The sequence below is a fragment of the Crassostrea angulata genome, chromosome 10, assembly GCF_025612915.1.
Source record: "Crassostrea angulata isolate pt1a10 chromosome 10, ASM2561291v2, whole genome shotgun sequence".
Classification (NCBI taxonomy): Eukaryota; Metazoa; Mollusca; class Bivalvia; order Ostreida; family Ostreidae; genus Magallana; species Magallana angulata.
In genome coordinates, this window is record NC_069120.1 from 32,337,412 (window position 1) to 32,360,665 (window position 23,254).

Sequence of the window (23,254 nt, forward strand, 5' to 3'; positions counted from 1 at the left end):
ATATTCTGAGACTATCATTTGGTTAAATGATTTTTTGAAGTCCACCTGAGCTGAAAGCTAGAGTGAGCTATTCTGATCACATTTTGTTCATCCGTCTGTCCGTCTGTCTGTCCGTCTGTAAACTTTTTACATTTTGAACTGCTTCTCTAAACCGCTTGGCCAATTTCAACCAAATTTGGCTCAAAGCATCCTTATGGAAAGACGACTATAAATTGCAGAAAAAAGACCGATCTTTATTCAAAGCGGAGAAATCCTCGGTACTGTATAAAAAGGGGGATGCATTTTAAAAAATCTTTTTCTCAAGAACTACTGAGTCAAATTCAACGTAATTTAGCATGAATAATCCTTATGGAAAGGAAAACATAAATTGCAAAAATAATGGACTATTTCTCTTTCAAATCTGACTTATTACGAAAATAATAATAATAAGAGGCGTGTTTCAATCAATTTATAGCTTTGGGTTCGGTATTCGATACGAGTCTTGTTAAAATGGGTACACAGACCCGGCCCGGTACAAAATAAAAGCCGGGGCAGATCGAGATTGTTCAATTTACGTCAATAATAATAAACCGATGTCATTGAAATATTCAGGATATGTTACAGACCGATGTATTTGTATTCGCTGTAAATATTGATAGACAACAATGCGTATTTTGGAATTTATTGACGATTGTTGACTTCTAAGTTCGTAAAATGGGTAGGCAAACCCGGTTCGACATTTTACGGGTTCGTGGACTTATTTAAGAAGAAACTTAATAATTCATGTTTAATTCCATACTTCTAAAAGGAGGTTCTTTGTTTAAAGTAGCAATGGCGTGTGATACAGGGGTCGATTTGACAAAGATGAATTTGTGTGTTGTGCAACAGTTCGCGTGCGAAGTGAATCTTTGAAACATGCAAAACACATTGGTGCCGATTTTGTGAAGTAAATTGAGTTTAAATATTTCAATGCGTTGACAGTTTTCACAAATGACGATGGTGTTAGCTTGTTTTGATTTTCGTTTGTTTTCATTATATATGCTTTGTAACCTGGGAACTATCAAAACTGAACTATCGCCTGTGTTTTCTTATTTTTACGTATCAAATCAAACAGAGATTTCGGTAAATCAGACAGTTGACTGTTTACCTGCGCAAATTAAGCAAAATCTGATGTATTAACAAAGTACTAAAATGCATTTCATTCTATCGGTAATTCGGTATGATATTTTGCTTAATCGTTTATTAAAGCAATGTGTTTTGTTGAGATGCTCAGCATTTTCTCGAGTTTATTCAGTTTAAATAGAGTTTAATCACTGTTAATATCGCTGAGGGAGATATTCATTTTGAAAAATAAAATGTGCGCTCTATTTGTTATAGTGCATGTTTCTTATGTCTAATTGTTTACAATTTCTATTAACTAACCATATTTGAGTGTTAAGCTTCGACTTATAAGCAAGATACAGACCTTGCTCACAATTCTATGTTTCATTAAAGATCTGAAGCTATTTGTTTTTTGTTTTTTTTCCCATTTTAAATGCTGAATAGGAAATACCAAGTTAAAAATCTTGAGCTGAATGTAATAAATCATGTGAACAGAATATTTCTCAAACCTTGCAGAATTGTGAGCTCTGTATCTTGCTTATAATTCTGTGATTGACGCTGAAATATGGTTGATCATTAAAAATGTCACGCTAAACGTTAAATACGGGGATAAAGGCATTATCGCTATTCCTAAGAAAATATTACAGCGGGAAACTATCCTGGTTTGTAGCCATTTTTTATTTCTGAATAAAGATGAAAATAATGGGCGGGCCTTAATAAAAATAGAGTAATATGTCTGTCAATACATTGATTTTTATTGCTCTTTACCATGTAATGTGACAACATTTTTCATTCCAGTGTATTCATCAATCAAGTGCGAGTAAGGTTATAAAAGTCACATGAGTGTACCCTAGGTAAACAACAGTCGTTTAATTATAATGGGGAAGACCAATTGAATTTTGAATGTTTTTAATTTGAGGAATTGAGCGCATTGAGGTACAATTTTCTACACATCTATAGGAATTTTTTTTAATGAAATACAATAACTATTATATATTTTTAAAGAAATACAATAACTAGTAAGTAGTTGAGGAAGATAATATACCTATATGCTCTCATATATTTAAATCGCTTTTTAAAGTTGGGGGGGGGGGGGGGTGGTACGAAAATATAGGGAATTTGAAGTTAAAAGTGTACCCCTACCAAATGTTAAGTTTTATATCTTACGTTGGATTTTCTTATTCTCGGTAAAAAAGTATTCCATAAAGGTACAATGTCAAGTGAAAGTTTCAGCTTTTCTATGCAAATATTTTTTAAAGAAGATTCTTGCATGTAAAAAGTTATGTTCCAAAACCTTGGGGGGGGGGGGGGTTAAAAAAGGAGAGGGTTGAAATGTAACAGACACAATTTGTTTAAACTGAACAAAATTGAATCGTACGTTCATTAAATCTGTGAATATAAAAAATGAAAACTTTAGCACCTTAAATTTAGTTTTACTTTAAGATATTCTTTAAATATTATAAACATATTTTAAACAAAAGACCCACATCGTTCATCTCAGTCATTGAGTGCATTGAGGTACAATTTTATTTTTCACGTTTATATGATTTTTTTTAATAAAATACAATAACTATTGTAATATTTAAAAAAAAAATACAATAACTAGTGAGTAGTTGAAGAAAATGTTTCTATATGCTGGAAGTTAACAGTGTAACCCTACCAAGAGTTTAGTTTTGTATCTTGCATAGGATTTTCTTATTTTCAGTAAAAATGGTATACCATAATAGTACAATGTTAAAGATTAAGTGTATGCAAAAATTAGTGTAAAATTCAAATACTTTACAATATTTATTCTTCGTTATTATATTGAGGGGCCATATGGCACAATATCCTTTGAACGCTCATATTAAGTCACTGTTGCTCAGGTGAGCAATGTGGCCCGATGGGCCTCTTGTTTATCTCCTAGTGTGAAGTATGATGATAATGAAACTGTGCAAAGTTTATGTCAACAACAACAATGACAGACAACATACAAATTTTTAACAATAAAGTTTACAGTAAAATACCGTACTTGAGCCTTCGGCTCAGGTGAGTTAAATCGCCTAGGTTTGACTTCAATTGTCTAGTAATGCAAGGTATATTAAAATGAGATAATGATAAGCATTTCACATTGTTTTAATTGTGCAGTTTTTAAAATTGATCACAGAGTATTTTAAATGGCACTGTATGCACTGAATGGATTCAATATTAAATGGTTTAAATTTTTTTACAACATATTGTATCTGTATGGAATTCGATATTGATTTCCATCTAAATTTGAATTGGCAACCTAGTGTTTCAAAATTAGAAGCATATACTTTGTATATTTTGTTGTGTGAAAATGACAAATTTACGTATTGTGTTAAGGGATTTTGAGGATCATGATGATATTATTTTGCATGGAATCAATGCAGATGTTTTTAAACATCTTCTATGGTATAAAACAAAGTCAAGTGAGTCATTAACTTTTTTTTATTTTGTTTTAATTCAATTTTTGTTTCTTAAACAAACCTTTCCCAATTAAAAAATAGATCGACAGATGTTGTTTACATTTAAAAGCTGTTCATTGACATCAAAATGCCTTTCATGAACTAGTAGTATTTATTGTATAATAAATTGTTAACATTTTTTGAATGGAACTGGTAATTTTCAATTAGGTCGCAAGTAGTAAAACTATATATGATTACTGTATTTTGGTGGAGTATGTCAGGATTTTGTCTGAAAATGAGGAATTTGGCCTATTGCCCCAATAGGCCAAATTCCTCATTTTCAGACAAAATCCTTAGACTAGCCAAATTGGGGAATAGGCCGGTTTTCAATCGATAATTACTATTAATAGTAAAAGTATGACCGATGATTAAGGAAGTCATTTTATATACTTTCATAAATATTGATAAAGAAAGTTAAAAGAGTAATTTAAGATAAATTATTGAGAATTATTTTTCAATTTTAGTTTTCAATATTAAAAACGTTGTTTAGATATCAAATCATACAGTGTTGCAATAAACTGCAAATCAAGTTTACTGTTATGGACAAGTTTAATGATATATATTTACATCTATCAAATATTATTTCCTCTATTTCTTACGGAAACTTATAGTTGATTCATAGCTCTATACAAAAAGCCAGACTGAAATCTACACGCCCCATTTATCGATTAGTCGAAATCTACAGCGCCTAAAACTGACAAGAAAGTGACAGGACTGAAATTGACACGCCCTGTTCATCAATTGGTCGAAACCTACAGCGACTTAAGAAAAATCATGGACATCATGAAATACTCGTGATAATGTCAGACTCAGAGTATCACAAGAGACTATTTGGCTGTTTCTTCGAACGTACTTATGTACATTAACAGTAATTTAGACAATTTTACTATATGTAACTTTTCACTTACTTGTCATAATCAATTTATTAATCAGTTAAAAGAAAGATATTAATATAAATAATTAAATGCTATCTTTGATGATTCATGAAGGTTATGAAGGTAGCAATCATTGCAGAAAAAATTTACATAACCTGCTAACGTGGGTTATGTATTTTTTCTGCAATGTCGCTACCTTCATATCCCGAATGGTTCACAAAAAAAGCATTTTATTGTTTTAATTAATTCATCGTTAAAGCCACATGCCGAATTACAAAGCTTCATTTTCCTTGGCAAAAAGAAATATTGGCGTGTCTTGTAATTAATGAAATCACTGTAAGTGACTTCTTTCATCATTCATGTAATTAAAAACACAAGCTTGAAAACTAAACATTCCCACATGAAAAAAAATCCATTGGTCTATGCCCTGCAAAATACAGTATTTCCCTGACAAAAAAGTATATAAATTAATATGCCAAAAAATATTTTTGATCCATTCAATTATAAACTGCATCCTATACTCATTATTTTAATAATACATGGTCCTGAAAGTTCTCTCTTTTTCTAAGTTCTTAAAAGCTGTCAAAAGTAAATCTCCAAATATTTATATACCAGATCTTTAGGTTTTTCACCAAAATTATAGGTTTCATAGTTTGTTTTTTTTTAAAGATTTCAGATTTTTTTTACTCCAGAATGAAAAGCTAATTAAATGCATATATGAGACTCCTCGACAAAAAGTTTGTGTATGGGTTATATGCTACTCAGGTGACCGTTAAGGCCAATTGGCATCTTGTCTAAATATGCAGTCAGATTTCCTTCTGCGTCAGTGGACGTTTTTTAAACATTCTGTATACATTAAACCTAAATGACCATTTTGGCTTCATCCTGCATTACGAATCCCTACCCTTTACACCATATGAGTGTTTTGGCCCAACCTTAGATTCGTATCCCAGCTAAATTGGGAGACATGAAATTTTAGATTTTGATAGATAGATTTGTTTTCTTTCTTTGTATGCAGTCTTTTTTTAATATGTATCAGTTGTCCCCGCCCTAGAGTGACAACCCCTACCTTAGGGGACATGAAATTGATAATTTTGGTAGTGGGCTTCCTGGTCTATAAAATTTCCTTACTTCAATTTTCCTTACAGGTGTGTGGGAGTGGAGAAAATAATTTTTAAACATTATATGCATTAACACTATTCATCTATTTTTACCCTGCCCTAGAGTCAAAACACCCATACTCGAGGGGACAAGAAATTTACAATTTTAGTAGAGGACTTCCTGGTTAGCATAATTATAAAGTCAGTTTTCTTACAGTTGTGTAAGAGAAGAGAAGAAGATTTTTTAACATTATATATATAAACACTATATGGCCATATTGCCCTCCCCCTCTCTCTTCAGCCTGAACCCCTGGCCAAGGGGCCATGAATTTCACAATTTAGGTAGAGAAGTTCGTGGACATAACCATGCATTCAGATTTCATCATTCTCACTATATGGCTATATTGGCCCCACCCTAGAGCCTTAACCCCTGTCGGGTCATGAATTTCACAATTTAGGTAGAAAACTCCATGGACATCATAACCATTCATATAGTTTTTAACAACTATATATATGAGTAGAGAAAAAAAAATCTAAGGTTTAATACATTTTACTATATGGTCATATTGGCCCCACCCTAGAGCCTGAACCCCTGACCGAGGGGTCATGAATTTCACAGTTTTCGGAGAAGGCTTCATGGACATCATAACCATATATTCAGTTTTTTCCTCATTTCTGTGAGAGTAGAGAAGAAGATTGTTGAAAATTAGGCTTTTTTTTTGCATATTTGTCCCCGCCCTTGGCGCCTCGGGGGGCGGGTGGGTGGTAAAGCCATTAATTTCACAATTTAGATTCTCCTTACCATAGAGATGCTTCATACCAAAAATGGTAACGATTGGCCTTGTAATTTTCAAGAAAAATGTAAAATTGTTAACGCACAACGCACGAGGACGGACAAAGACCAATTGCATTAGGTCACCTGAGTGACTCAGATGACCCTAAATTTTCTTTTAAAAAAACCATTTTCTAAGAAAAATGAAACTTTAGTGAAAGCAACTTTAAATAGTGTTGGTTCAAATTCGTTAAAATTAAAATCTTGAGGAGTAGAGTGGGTCTAAATTGGGGATCCAATTGTACAAAGGAAAACATTTCAATTATTCACAAAAACTGGTTTTACTTACTGTAAATTCCTTATATTATGCAAGTACTTAATTCCACGATCTTGCTGGTTTGTATAAAATTGCGTTAATGTAAAATAGCGAACGTGGAACTTTTCTCCTTGTTTCTTATAAGATGCATCTCGCCATTTTACGCAGATATTAATTCCTTGCGTTTTAATTAGGAATCTTCAGTATATGCAAGCATTTTTACTCATTGCTGATTCTTTAAAATTATTTAGACTCTAGCCCTTGGACGATTCTTTGGCCTCAAAAGGGGTTCAGAGTTTCATGAGGGTTTTCAGATATCCCAAATGATGATAATTCTTTAGGATCTTATTGAGAACTGCAATGCTCAACACGTGATTTGACTATAAAATGAGGAGTCTCACAGATGCATTTAATTAAGTTTATTCAGGTGACCTTAAAAGTCTTCTTCTCGGAACCGATCAGCCAGGAAAGCTGAAACTTTTGAGGAAGCATCCTCATGTAGGGTAGATTCAAGTTTGTTCAAACCCCAGATAATGCATATTCCCATTTGTTAAAATCAAAATTTTGAGGAGTAGAGGATTGGGGGTCCAATTTTCCAAATATTTTAGGTATTCACAAATACTGATATGTTACGTATATCAGTTTTTTTCCGCGTATATCCAGTTTTCACTTTGTTCGCGACGATTTCCGAATCGCAAAAATATATTAGCTTAATTTGATATAGGGTACTATTCTTCCTTATAATAAAGTAAATGGGTAAGTAAAAGTACCATGAACTGTGTTCAGGTTCTGATTCGCGGAAAAAAACATGACGCGGAAAAAACTGATACACATACGGTAATATAATTGGTTTTACTTTAATGCAAGCATTATGACTTATTGCTTATTCTTTAAAGTTGTTTAGACTTTGCCCCCTGGATGATTTTTGGGCCCCACAAATTAGCTGATAGGGGAATTAGCTTAAAAAGGAATTTTCACCGGTATATTGATCCAATATAAACAAAAACATGGCACGAGCCTTGTTTACATTACAGAAGATTATGAGCTCTGTATCGTGCTTATATCCCGAAGACTGACATTCAAATTTTGGTTAATCATTAGAAATGCATTTCTAAAGCATTGTTAACATTTATAAAAAAAAAATGGCCCAAAATCGTGACCATGTCCCTTTAATAATATTCATATTTGACCTATCTGATGTTAGTCTTGCAGGGGTATTAGTCCCATTAGAACAATTCTTAAATTTCCTATATATTTTTTCAAACATATTACTACAATGTGTAGTTATATTACTACATATGCATTTATAAGTCCGTGCAACCGAATACTTCGATCAAAAAGCAATCGTCCATAACTTTCTTGACCAGTTTATATACCCCAGATGCAGTTGAGGAGCAATTGAAATCAATATTGCAACCAGATACTTATATGAATTCATGTCAGCTTTAAACACATACCTTTTGAGATGAGAATGATAAACTTCTAATATAGTAAGGTGTCACCAAGTCGAATTTTTACATATATTTATTTAGTAAATCTTTGACGAGGCCAATAGGCCTTAACAGTCACCTGAGTATCATACCCCATACACAAACTTGTCGAGGAGTCTCACAGATGCGCTTACATTGTAATTAATTTTACTCTGGTGACCTAAAAGTCTTCTCAGAAACCAATTAACCAGGAAAGCTGAAACTTTTGAGAATAATAATGTCAGTATTATCACTTAGGAAACATCAGTGTCAGTGACTTCTGCACATGTACAGTCCAGAACAATATCGGGTATAATTCTTAACTCTGAAGCACTCTGTCTGCATGTGTCTGAATTCTAATATACCACAGTAGTAATGTAACATGCAAACAGCTTCCAACAAACCATACTCCAAACTTGCACTGACAGTTACAATATTTGAAGAAGTCTTCCTTGTCCGATGCACCTGCATACATGTATATCCACAAATTGTAGGATTTTGATGAGAAAAAAATGTAATTTGATTTTTGGTCACAGTGACTCAAAGTCAGGTGTGATCAAAGCATGCATGTAAATAGTTGAGTCACATGTTCAGGGCTTTGTTATTCATGAGGTCATAACAGGTTGAAGTGCCTTTACTGTGGAGACAAGTGCAAAATATTTAAATAAATAAACAATTTTACGACAACTTGGCATGAAAGATTAATGTGCACATATAGAAAGGCTCTCAAAGTGAGGGTGTGACAAAATCTATGAGAAATGTAAACGATACACTCCTGCTATATTATTTGAGGCAATGCGAATTTACAGAGTATGAAAGTAAAATGCGTAATTGAAATGATAAAACTTTAAAGTTTACAGTAAAAGCCATTAATATGTAGAAAATCTATAATTTGATTCTTTTGCAAATTATCTGGGGACAGATTTTTAAAGTTTAGAGGATATAGTCTTTTATTTACTTTTACAGGAAAAGATACAGATGATTTAATAGCCATGGGAACAATATGGAGTCCAAATACCCAAACACCAGTAAAACAGATTTACAGTAGCACAAGTGGTGCAAGTTCCACAACAAATTCTGTCACAATCAGAAATGTTCTAACTACTTCAACACAAGGTTCAAGCAGTTCAACAGGAATACCTCAGGGTAGTAGAGGGCGTTACAACATAGCAGGGATAAAGCCCATCATGGTGCAAACACCAAAAAACATAATTAATAAAGAAGGTAATCAGGTGTTGGTTTTTTTAGCTCTTGTGAAAGCTCACGTGAGTTTTTCTGATCACCGTTGTCGATTGTCCGTCTGGCCATCCGTCTGTCCGTCCGTGTGTAATCTTTTTACATTTTGAACTTCTTCTCTAAAACCTCCTGGCCAAACTCAACCAAATTTGACACAAAGCATCGTTAGAAGGTAAAGATAAATTTTAAAAATAAAAGACCAGATTATATTCAAAGCGGAGAAAACCTCAAAATTATTTTTTTAAAAAGAGAGGGGGGTGTGCAACTTAAATAATCTTCTCAAGAAATGTTAAGTTAACCTTAACGTAATTTAGCATAAATCTTCCTAATTGAAAAAAAATATAAATTATAAAAATTATGTTCCAAGTTTGAGCTAGTTACAAAAATACTAATATAGGGGGTCAATCAGTTTATAAGTTTGGGTTCGTTATTCCATATCTCGAACGAGACAGAGGACCAGTCTATCATTTCTCGAAAACGAGGTTCCACATTTGAGCTAATTACAAAAATACTAATAAAGGGGGTCAATCACTTTAAGTTTGGGTTCGTTATTCCATATCTCGTATGATAGAGACGGAGGACCAGTCTACCATTCCATATCTGGAACGAGACGGAGGACCAGTCTATCATATCTCGAAAACGAGGTTCCAAATTTGAGCTAATTACAAAAATACTAATAAAGGGGATCAATCACTTTATAAGTTTGGGTTCGTTATTCCATATCTCGTATGATAGAGACGGAGGACCAGTCTACCATATTTCGAAAACGAGGCTCTTTGTTTGAAGCAGCCACTTTGGATGCATGTTGTCATCTTGCAAAAATCAGTATGTTTGTTGTGCAACAGTTCACGTGCGAATATTATCTAAGAAACACGGAAGATATATTGGTGCCGATATTGTGAAGTAAATTGAGGTTAAATATTTCAGCGTGTTGTCATTTTCACTTGTGACGGTGGATTTAGCTTGTTTTGATTTTCATTTTATTTTGCTTTGATTGAAATCAACTCTTCTATGCAGTTACTCTGGCAAACCGGAGCTGAAACAGTGTTTGGACCTATGCACAAATCATCACCGTTGATAAGACTTATTTCTTGAAAATAATCGATAAATTAGATATAATGAATCAGAAGCACTGTTTTTTTAATAAAACTTATCTATAAATATCTTGAAAATAGTCAGATTTTAAATAGTACGAACAATTAAGGTAATTTTTCAGTCGTATGTATTCCTACGCCAGAGTTCAATATTGTCTTGTTCAACCATCGCTGTCTTCGTAAATCTCCAACAAGCAGATAGTCATTCTATAGTTAAAGGTCGCGTCATTAAGCTATCACGTGACCTGGTGTTCGAAGAGAGTATCTATTGCTTGTCGGAGATTAACTGAGACAGCCGAGCATCTTGTTAATCGAGGCTAGAGTTCATTACTGCTTAGATCCATACAATTTTTGAAGTATTTCGATTACTGATACCTAAATTGGTGGAATCAATTCTATTTTCAAATTGTCACAACATGAATCTTACGGGATATTCGAAGTTCTTGTCGGAAAGTCCGAGAATTCATATTGTAAAAATGTGCGTAATTCAAATACAGATTATAAACTACTTGCCAAGCAAAATAACATAGCCTTGATTTTGAAATAAATAACAATCGATAAATCAACTCCCGTCAATACTTCAGTACTTTGATTAACTATGAGAACAATTGCCTGTATTCAGTATTCTGGTATTTGGATTTTTTTTTATCGAATCAAACATAGACTTCGGTAAATAGGCAGTTGATTGTTTACCTGTGAAAATGGTAAAATCTGATACATAAACAATGTACTAAAAGACATTTCATTTAATTGGTAATTCGGTATGGTTAAGGTCGCAATACTAGTAGGTGGTCACAATAGTGATGAATCCAATGTGTTCTGTTGAAATGCTAAGTTGATTCATTATTTTCGTTGATGGAGATATGTACAAGGTATACGTATGATTTTAAAATAAATTCTGCTCTTACTGATTAAGTGCATTTTCCATCTGTTTTTATTGTTTATTAATTTCTATTTGAGTGTCAACAAGGACCAAATAAGGGGACGACTTCGGTTGAAATTATCAATTTTTGATCGGTAACTTCGCCGAAATTTCCTCTAAAAGAGACTTTGAAGTCGCCATGTATTCTGAATTCATAATCATGTAAATTAACTTCAAAGACAATAAAATGTTGTTTCCACCGCCTCAGTTAAACCCTGTTGTGATTAATCACCCGCGACTGTTTATCTTTAGAGGTTATATATATATGGGTTATGCAACCACCTACCATTCATTGAAAATTACAACCGATATTATTACATTTCGTGTTGATATATCAATTAGTTGGTAACTTGTATTTAGTGAATAACTCTGCCAAATTAATGCTTGAATAATAATAAAACCGTTTGTTTACAGTTATCTTCAAAATTAAAACGATCCTTTACGGTTAATGTATATGGGTCAGAGGGTAGGACTTTAATATGCCTCCAAAATACACAGAAGTGCAAATAAGACATATTAAATTGATTTTGTGTCACTTACAAAACGTTTTATCCATATAATGTACGAATAAATTAAAAAGAATTTAATTGCACAAAGTAGATAAGTTTTTAAATGTTGCTTATAATTTTACGACTGCCGCTGAAATGTTTGTTGATCATAAAAATTGTCTTGAACATTAAATACTAATTGTGTACAGAAAAATTATGAATTATATGAAATCGACAACAATTTGGATAGTTTTCAAGCGAGTAAACAAAAACAACATCTTTTAAACAGTTCTGACACATCATAATTATGAGGATATCTGCATTATCATTATTTTAAAGAAAATATTGCAGCAGAAAATAATCTTTGTTTGTGGTCGTTTGTTGTTTTTGACGAAAGATGAAAATAATTGACGGGCCTTAGTACAAAAGAGTGATACATGTATGCCTAACTATCATTGGATATCTTTTTAACATATCACCTGACAAAATTTTCCAAGCGAATGTTTTCATCAATCGAGTAAGTGTCACACAAGTTTACACCAGGTTAACAATTATTTAAAAGAAGACCAATTAAGTTTTAAACTGGCCTTAGCGACTTTTGCCACAGAGTTCAAACACATCGTCGGAAACCCACGGTTAATTTCGCGTCGTTCCTTTCTCCATTTCCCGTGGGTCAGTTTAAACTTCAATGCTCGTTTAAGTGGGCAGATATATATAATTATCTCATACGTGTGATGTATATTACCCGTGTGATAAACCTTTGCTATATCACACGGGTGATGCTACCGTATATCAAATACTTCCGGTCGGAACTACTTTTGACACAGCCCCTCGCTTCAACGCTTCAGTGACCTATTTTCGAAGATTTGCTAGTACTTTCAACATAACTATATCAACTACAAAAAGTGATATAAAATGGATTTTGTCAAAGACTTCAATTACTTACAAATATGAAGGAAAACACATAACTGCGTAGCATAGGCGTCGGAACCCAGGCTATTGGGGGGTTAGCCCCCCCCCCCCCCCCAAACTCTTTTTACAAAGTTATACATAACTGTAACCAAAAGACATTTTTTCTTGTTTGTCAAGATTTTTGATAAGTTTAGCCCCATTCAAACTTTCAATTTGCTTTGTGTAGTTTATAAAACTGCAAATTACGTTAACTATCAACGAGTTCATCCTGACGACGCGATGGAAACAGAGCGTACTGGTTGTGCAAATTGTGTTCATATGATTGCCTTTACCTTTTCAAGTAAAAAACAAGTTGTACCAATTTTCTGTGTCTATTGAATCGTAAAGACAAAGTTGACCGTCAGTCACTGGATTGGAGAATCTTTTTGATGCAAATATAGTCAAATATTCAAAAATGCTATCCATTTAAGGTAGTGTACCCGAAACAGAAGAGCTCCACTTCATTATGAACTAATTTGATTGGATAATAAATAGAGGATATCTATATTGTGTGATTTTATATTCGCTTTATCCAACGAGTTAAAATGGTGTATATATTCGCGAGGCTTGCCGAGTTGTCTGATGCACCAGACAGGCTTGAATGCTGAATCTGAGCTATGGGTTTCGGATGCTGGAGGAGGTTAAGGTTTTTAGAGCTGGTTAAAGTTTTTGTTGCAGGTGCCCTCTGATGATTATATCTTAGCTACTTCTTGTCTAAACGTCACCAAACTTGCATGGATGGTGCATCTTATGATACTGATGCACCAGACAGGCTTGAATGTTGAATCTGAGCTATGGGTTTCGGATGCTGGAGGAGGTTAAGGTCTTAGAGCTGGTTAAAGTTTTTGTTGCAGGTGCCTTCTGATGATTATATCTTAGCTACTACTTGTCTTAACTTCACCAAACTTGCATGGTTGGTGCGTCTTATGATACTGATGCTCGAGACAGGCTTGAATGCTGAATCTGAGCCATGCTGGTTGAGGTTAAGGTAGGTTAAGTTTTTTGGAACAGTTCATATGTTTTATAGATAATAGTACTATTTCAAACTTGCATAGCTGATTAAACTATAATATGAATGAATCGCAAAGGTAGTTTCAGATGCAGAGCTTATCTCCATTATCAAGGATGCTAAAAAATATATCTTAGTTATTACTGGTTCAACTTCACCAAACTTGAATGGATCTTATTATACTGATGCACCTGACAGGCATGGATGTTGAATCGGAGCCATAGGTTTCGGATGCTGGAGGAGGTTAAGGTTTTAATAGCTGGTTAAAGTTTTTGTTGCAGGTGCCTTCTGATGATGATATCTTAGTTATTACTGGTCCTTACTCCACCAAACTTGCATGGAAGATGCGTCTAATGATACTAATGCACCTGACAGGCTTGAATGCTGAATCTGAGCCATAGGTTTGGTATGCTGGATGAGGTTTAGTTTTTTGGAGCAGTTCACATGTTTTATAGATAATAGCTTGCATAGTTGATTTAATTATATTATAAATGAAATGCAGATGTAGTTTCAGATGCAGAGCCTGATCTCCATTTTCAAAGATGCTAAAAAATCTCCTACCCCACTCAAACCTGCTTGATAGATAGGTGTGTTTGTTGTTAAAGGATATAACATGATTCCTATGATAAAATATTGTATGATATGAAACACTATTGTTTATTATGATACAATATAATATCATATGTTATAATAAGTTTATGGAAAAATTTATATGATATGATATGATATTGTATCAATTTTTTTGATATTTTATGAGATGATATTGTATCATGATATTGTTATGTATAGTATAGTATATTATGATAAAATATTGTATAATATGATATTATATTATTTATTTATTGTATTATCATATGATATTGTAATAAAGAATATTGTATCGTATGATACGATATTGTATATTATATAATATTGTATCATACAATATTGTATAATATGATTTTGGTTTCTATAATATAGTATGATATCACAATAAATTGTATTATATGATATTTTTATATCATATAACATCGTGTTATACATTGTTGTATAATATAATATTGGTTCATATTATATAATATAATATCACATGAAATTGTATTATAGGATATTGTTATGTATATCATTGTATCATATGATACAATTTGTATAATATAATATTGTTTTATATAATATTTTACTATATCACATGATATTGTATCATTTGATATGATACAATGTTGTATCAAATTTATATTGTATCATATGATACAATATCATATTATGTTTGATATATAATATATTATCATACAATACAATATCATACTATATTATACAATATTATATCATATGTTACAATATTATAATGTATTATGTGATATGATATGGTATTATATATTACTAAATTGTATTACATATTATGGTATTGTATTATGTGATAAAATACAATTATTCATAACACAATACAATGTCATATCATTTGTTACAATATCATATCTCATCATTGTTTATTACAGTATTTTATTGTATTATATGGTATAAATTATAAGTATGATAGGATGCAATATTGTAATTTATATTATTGTATTGATAAACATTGTATCTTATAATACCGTATGATATGAACATATGATTATCATACAAATTTTTTAACAGATGATATATGATATTGTGTCAAAACAATATCCATGAATATCCAAGATCATAAAGTATGATTTTCATATATATGTAATATGATAAAGGTGGTCTCATAAAGGTGATGCGGCTGATGCCTCATAAAGGTGATGCCTCATAAAAGTGATGCCTCGTCTCGGTAAGCTTAGTAATCTGTGATTACCTATGTTTAAATATTTAGTCTTACGTCAGAAAATTATGATACTAAACCTTGCTTAATATAAAATTTTAATGCTGTTCTGAATTATTTGAAGTGTTTTAATTCAAAATAGATCGCCATCGTTGCTCAGGTGAGAAGTGGTTCATGGGCCTCTTCTTAAATTAATATTCGTTTGTTATGGTATTTAGCTCACCAGAGCTTATAGCTCTGATCACATATTTGTTTTTTGTTCCATTCTTTATGTCCACTGTAAACTTTTAACATTTTCAGCTTCTCCAGAACCACTATGCTAATTTCAACCAAACTAGGCACAAATAATCATTATTGAGAAATGGGAATTTAAGTTTAGGAAAAGGAATAAGGGCCAAATCCTCTTTTAAGTGGGGGGGGGGGTTATTGCAAAGAAGTTGTTGCAGAAATTTAGGAATAATCCCTAAATGAAGAAACAGCATTTAAATACTTGTATATGTAACACTTGTTAGGGAGCACCCTTAAGGTGGATCTCTACACCAAATAAGTGTAGGAGATTTTTGTTGCATGCATTTGTTACCAATACTAGGCACAGTATTCAACAATAATATACCTCAAAATACAATACACTATTTTCTAGAGAATTTTTAAAATATCAGTCTGGTTCCAGATAACCCCTTATTAATCAATTTTTTAAACATTCCTGTTTTAAAATTCTTATGAAAGTGAAATGTTATTTAGTTTAGAAATGAAAAACAAAAAAATCATGAATGAAGTTTGTATGATTTTTATTGGAATCCACATAAATATGAAACTAAAATATAAAAAAATTCTTTTAAGGCAAACTGCTGGACAAAGTCCCACAAAAACCTGAAAATATAAACAATATTCGTTGGTGAATGGGATGAAGAAAAGAAATTGAATGAAATTGAAAAATTAAAGGAAATACTTAATTATTGCAAAAATCTTGGTATGAAAGATCCTGTTTAAGAGTTGTCTTTCTTTATTTTACATGGTCTCAAATATCTTGGGATCAATTTTTTAATTAATAAAAATCACGAAGAAAAATTAAAAAAGGAACAAGTTTATGCTAAATATGTTGATATAAGATAAGTAGTGCTTATGATAATGTTTGAAGCTGAAAAATCATATTATTGATGAATGCATTTATATATATATTTAACTCTTCAGAACAAAATATTAGTAGTTAATTATATTATAAATTGCCTTTTACTTTTTTATATACAATAGCAATTATAAACAACAACCATACGCATATTAATACATACATTAGATGTCCATAGTGATACACATGCATGTGTACATGTGGAAATGAAAAACATGCCCCTTTTCAGAATTCTGTCTTTCCCTCATTTGGCTTGCAAATCCGGGCTTCCACTGCTATTGCTACCTAGTTGTATCTATTTTAGTTTAATGTCAAAGTTTCAGTGAAAGTCTTTTACTGCAAATGTTTTTTTTTCATAGGGAAGTTAGGATCAATTCAAGAGATCGTACTACGGTACTTTCGTTTTATATTGAATTCATCATACATATATAGTTTAAATGAAAATTTGACATCTGCTTACCTATATCGATAATCCGCCACATATGTATGATCGTCTGTTGCAGATGACATGACAAAAATGTGTTGCCAATAGCAGCAGAGCAGGGAAACGGTATATTATTTAGATTCCACGTTTTCCGTACAAAACAGCTGATAATCAATGTTAGTTAAAAGCTTTAAACAGGAAGAAAATTGACATATTTTCTAAGCGTTTTGGTGATTTCATTCCTATCTCACCTCCTTTGTTAGAAGAGTTCAATTAAACGGTGTATAGCTATTTTGTACCACGACATAATGTTATCAATCCGGAACACAATGGCGTTTCGAACGGAAGTCAGACATGTTTTGACGATGTAGCCTTCCACCTTAAGAAGTGTAGATCCAAATTTGTTCAAATCATAATCCCCCGGCGTATATTGGAGCCACAATGGGAAGGGGTCCAATTTTTACATAGGAATTTATTTAGAAAAAACATTAAAATTATTTTTCTCAAAACCCAATTGGCCAGAAAAGCTGTAAATTGTTTAGGTGCATCCTCATGTTATGATATCCGGGTACGGTGGGAGCACAAAGGGGGGGACATATTTTTACTTAGGAATATATAAAAAACAATTAAAAAAAATTTCTTCTCAAATACCAATTGGTCAGAAAACCTTTTACCTGTGTGGAAGCATCCGCAGGTAGTGCACATTCAAGTTTGTTCAAATGATGATTCCCAGGATATTGTGGGGCCTCAATGGGGGTTAAACCTTTACATATATATATATATATATATATATATATATATATATATATATATATATATATATATATATATATATATATATATATATATATTATCCAATGTCTTTGTCTGTGATAACACTACGTATCGATGTTGTACTATATAACCCATGATACAAATGACTCAAAGAATGATTCCTTATTCCTTATATGTATAACACGTATTTAGCATATTTAGCATAAAATTTGGCCAAGGTGACTCTTTAACAGACAGGTGTGTTCTCAAAATTCTAGAAGCTGTCAACTAAATGAATGTGATGAAATGCAATACAATTCACACCCATATGAAAAAATATTATTAGTCGAGTTACAAGCATTTGGATACAGAGAATAGAAATCGTTGTTATGTAAACAAAGCATGAGCCTTGTTTTTTGTTCATTGATGCTAAGTTGGTTAGTTCCATTAATATCCTTTTTTAGCTCACCTGTGCTGAAAGCTCAAGTTAGCTATTCTGATCACATTTTGTCCGTCGTCCGTCCGTCCGTCTGTCTGTCTGTCTGTCTGTCTGTAAACTTTTTACATTTTGAACTTCTTCTCTAAAACCGCTTGGCCAATTCCAACCAAATTTGGCACAAAGCATCTATAAATTGCAGAAATGAAAGACCGATCTTTATTCAAAGCGGGAAAAACCTCGAAACTGTAGAAAAAGGAGGGGTGCATTTTTAAAAATTTTCTCAAGAACTATTGAGTCAAATTCAACGTGATTTAGCATAAATCGTCCTTAGGGGAAGGGAAATATAAATTGCAAAAATTAAGGGCTAATTCTGTTTCAAACTTGAGTAATTTACGAAAATAATAATAAAACAAAGAGAATGGGGGGTCAATCAGGTTAACGTCGGGCTCGATATTTCATATATCGAAAACCAGTCTATGTTAGAAGCAGCCATCTTGAACTGAAATGAATTTGCTTGTTGTGCCACAGTTTACGTGCGAAGGGAATATTTGAAACATCCAAAATATATTTGTGACGTTTATGTGAAGCAAATTGAGGTTAAATATTTCAAAGCGTTGACATTTTCATTTGTGACGGTGGTTTTAGCTTGTTTTGATTTTCAATTAGCATGTTTAGTTTCTTTTTGTTTTGACTTGAGAGGAAACGTCGTCTTTATTTTAGAATTTAAAATTATTACGTGTAGACCGGTAAATCAGACAGCTGATTTTTTTACATGTACCTGCGCGAAATCTGATGCTCTAACAACATATAAAATAATATTCATTATGTTGGTACATGTTATTCGGTACGATCTCTACGTAATGGTTGATTAACTGATTAATGCAACATGTTTTATTGTTTTATTAAGATGCTCTGCAATTTCGATCTAAACGGAGATTATTCTCGCTATACATAAGTATATATATGATGAGAAATAAATTGTATTTTCTTTGTTTTAGTATATTTTTCTCTTGTTTTAATTGTTTAAAATATTTCTATTTACCAATCTGAGAGTCAAGCTTCGAGTTATAAGCAAGATACAGAGCTTTGCGCACAATGCTACTGTGTGTTTGTACACAAAGCTGGGGTTATGCTTTAGTTTAACCAGGTCTCTCGATTCTCTTTAATTGGGGCCGATATTTCGCCCAATTCTTAACGTGAAAAAGGCATCTTTTTTTCCAAAATTGAGTGTGTTTTTCTCAATTTGAGATTGACTAAAATAAATAATGTAACTAAAAGAAAACCATACTTATTCTAAATATATATCATGTGTATTCTGCAGTCATAAATGTGCAACACTACCGCATTGTAAACTGTTTCTTGTGGTCGGTAACTTAGCTAGAACTTCCTCATACAAAGACAGTGTAATTGAAAAACGATGTTTAATACTTTTAATCCTGATATTACAGTTAGTTGATGAGCTGTTAATAGTTTGTAATTCTGCAATAAATGTTAAAATTATTATAAAAATGTTTGTCTAAACAGGTAGTAAGTGGGTCAGAGGGTTGGACTAATACCCCAAATACACAGAAGTACAGAGACTGATTTTTATAAATATTATCATTCAGTTTACACAATCAAAACATTTATTATTTGTTGAAGGTATAAATACAAAAATACATTAAATTTTACATTAATACAAATAAGATAACTTTTTTGAAATTCTGATAAACTGTTTCATTTTTTTCTTTGCCATTTGACATACATAGTAATTACACAAAAACCTTTTGGGATATTTTACATCTTCATTAAAAAACTTGTATCACACTCTATGAATAAACTTTTTATACCCCCGCTCCGAAGGAGAGGGGGTATACTGTTTTACCCTTGTGTGTCTGTCTGTCTGTCCGTCCGTCCGTCTGTCCGTCCGTAACAAAAATTTCTGTCGCATTTATCTCAGCAACTATTTGTCGCAGATGCTTGAAATTTTAACACAGTGTTTGTTAAGGGAAGCCATATCGTGGGATATATTTTTGTACCAATCGGACGCCAACTTCCTGTTAAATGACGACTTTGCTTATTTTTTAACCAAAATTTTCAAACAAATTTTCGTCAAAGAATTCTCAGCAACTGTTAATCGCAGATGCTTGAAATTTTTACACAGTATTTGTATAGGCATGCCATACCGTGGGATATATTTTTGTACCAATCAGACGTCATTTTCCTGTTAAATGACGAATTTGTTTATTTTTAGCAAAAATTTTCAAACAAATTTTTGTCAAAGAATTCTCAGCAACTGTTTATCGCAGATGCCTGAAATTTTTACACAGTGTTTGTTAAGGCATGCCATATCGTGGGATATATTTTTGTACCAATCGGATGTCAACTTCCTGTTAAATGACGACTTTGTTTATTTTTATTTCCGTCAAAGATTTCTCAGCAACTATTTATCGCAGATGCTTGAAATTTTAACGCACTATTTGTATAGGCATGCCATATTGTGGGATATATTTTTGTACCAATCGGATGTCAACTTCCTGTTATATGAGTACTTTGTTTATTTTAGCCAAAATTTTCAAACAAATTTTCCTCAAAGATTTCTCAGCAACTGTTGATCGCAGATGCTTGAAATTTTAACACAGTGTTTGTTAAGGCATGCCATATCGTGGGATATATTTCTGTACCAATCGGATGCCAGCTTTCTGTTAAATGTCGACTTTGCTTATTTTGCATATTCACATCAGTGCGGGGGTATCACTAGTGAGCATTGGCTCACAGAAATCTTGTTCCCTTCAATTGTTATACTCACATGGTCCTTGTTTTAAAAATAATTTTAAAAAAAATATTAATTTTAAAAAAAAATCCTATCAATATACCGGTGCCTTAGTTTTTTTGTTCATGGAACTGTACGTATAAAGTAAGAAAAAACAATTCCCTATTTTTATCAAAATGTCGCATTTTTTCCAATCCATTGGCCCCGGCCCCAGTACCAAAAATAGGTGTGACAAGTCTGCTGAGTTCGTTTATATTTTAAATTCAGTTATGCTGAATAGGAAATACCAAGTTTAAAAATCTTAAGTTGAATGTAATAAACTCATATGAACAAAAACATGACTCAAACCAAGCTATGTATATTGCTTATAATTCTATGATTGACGCTGAAATTTTGGTTGATCAATAGAAATGTCTTGCTAAAAGGACGATATGCTGTAAATACTTTCTGGTGTCCCTTCTTAAACGATGAATTGCATAAAATCTACACAAATTTTTGATAGTTTTAAAGCACAAATAAAAACTACGTCTTTATAATAGTTTCCATAGTCCTGACACATTATTATAATATGGATAAAAGCATATGCATTGTTCTTAAAAAATTATTGCAACGGAAAATCATCTTTGTAGACATTTGTTGTTTTTTAATAAAGGTGAAAATAATGGGTGGGCCTTGGTACATTAGAGCGACATGCCTGCCAATACATGGATTTGAATTATAGCACTTTAAAGGGACTTGGACACGATTTGACCTAAAATTTTTGAATTTTATTTTTCCATTTTCAATGTTTATACTGATAAATATAGAAGTTTATAATGCTATGTCAAAATTTGAAAGTCAAATATCATGTTATAAGCAAGATACAGAGTTCATAATTCTTTGTTTTGTAAACAAAGCTCTAATATTGTAATTATTTACATATGTATTGTTTTGGTGTACCCCCATTATATACCCCCAGAACCGGTTTCAATGACGTCTCCAAAACCTGTCGACTTTTTCGGTACCCATGCAACTTCATCGTGTGATCAGGGTTTCATAATTTCATCAAAATTAGTTCTTGCCGAAATGTCGCAATTCCAGTTATATAATTTTAATTTACTAAGCACTCTTGTTATCCCGATTTGTCTTAAATTTAGCATCTTTATCTTTACTTAAACCCTGACCATTTACACAACATGTTTTATGATTTGACTTTATTATCCAAGTGATTGGTCGTGATCAATTTTATAACCAAAATTGAATAATACTTTGACCTTCGTTTCCTTCTGACAGATTTGAATACACTATTCCCAATTATTAATTAGGTCAGTGACGCATATCGCTTATCAAGAATGACGATGATATGAAATCACTTGCAGACCATGCACTTGGTATAACAAAACCAATTAATCAATACAATTGTTGATGATATATAAAAATACAATAAAAATGTTATATTATAAGTTTCATTAAAATGTATCTTTCTTTTGTTGATAATAGTATTTATGACGATATTGAATTAGTGTAAATTGTTTTCTACATGTCATTTTGTCTAACAAATGGTAATTCTCTACATTACATTTTTTGTAAACAACTATAAGACTCGAGCTTTGTTTACACAACAATCAATTCTTACCTCTGTATCTCGCTTATAATTTGACTTTAACATTCAATATGTTGGTCAATCATTTAAAATGCACCAATAAACCATTTTATACATAAATCAAAGGCCGCAACGGCCACAAAGGCGTCGAGCTGACATTTTCTTTTATATAGAATGATATCAATAATTTGAATTTCTGTACTAATATATATAGTCGTTTATCAAATAATATTAGAATAAAAAAGGAAATAAATTACGTTTTGTGCTGTTTCAAAAACAATAATCAGTATATTTCGTTATGAAATAGGTAGTGATGAGTTTATAATACAATAACTGATCATGGTTACAAAAATCGAAGAAATTTCAAAGTTCAAAAAAAATTATTATTTTCTTTCTGCTTTAAAAAGTCTGCGCACATTTCACAGGCTCATAATTTGAATACATTAACAGTGTGTCCCTAATTATAATAATAAAACATACTTTTATTTATTTCAATTCCCGTTTGAAACAAGATTACCTATGCTATGGTTGTTTACAAACAAATCCACAACACGTGCTATCTAAAATGCTCGACCAAACCAACTGCATTATCGTGTTTATTAATTGCAACAAAATCTCTAGATAAGTTTATCGCTT

At 32.1% G+C, this 23,254-nt stretch overlaps 1 protein-coding gene and 1 long non-coding RNA gene across 2 annotated transcripts in view; one reads left to right on the top strand and one right to left on the bottom strand.

Moving 5' to 3' along the window:
• Nucleotides 1-23,254, top strand: part of LOC128168128 (uncharacterized) — an 84,111-nt gene that overhangs the window by 54,490 nt on the left and 6,367 nt on the right. Inside the window, exon 4 of the mRNA XM_052834234.1 lies at nucleotides 9,047-9,304. Within this exon, the coding sequence (XP_052690194.1) occupies nucleotides 9,047-9,304 (258 nt within the window). The remainder of the gene's footprint in view (nucleotides 1-9,046; nucleotides 9,305-23,254) is intronic.
• On the bottom strand, nucleotides 16,300-17,475 carry LOC128168130 (uncharacterized). The gene is made up of 3 exons (XR_008241299.1): nucleotides 17,129-17,475; nucleotides 16,832-16,963; nucleotides 16,300-16,412 (listed from the first exon to the last, which is right to left on the bottom strand). It is a non-coding gene; the product is annotated as an uncharacterized LOC128168130 (long non-coding RNA).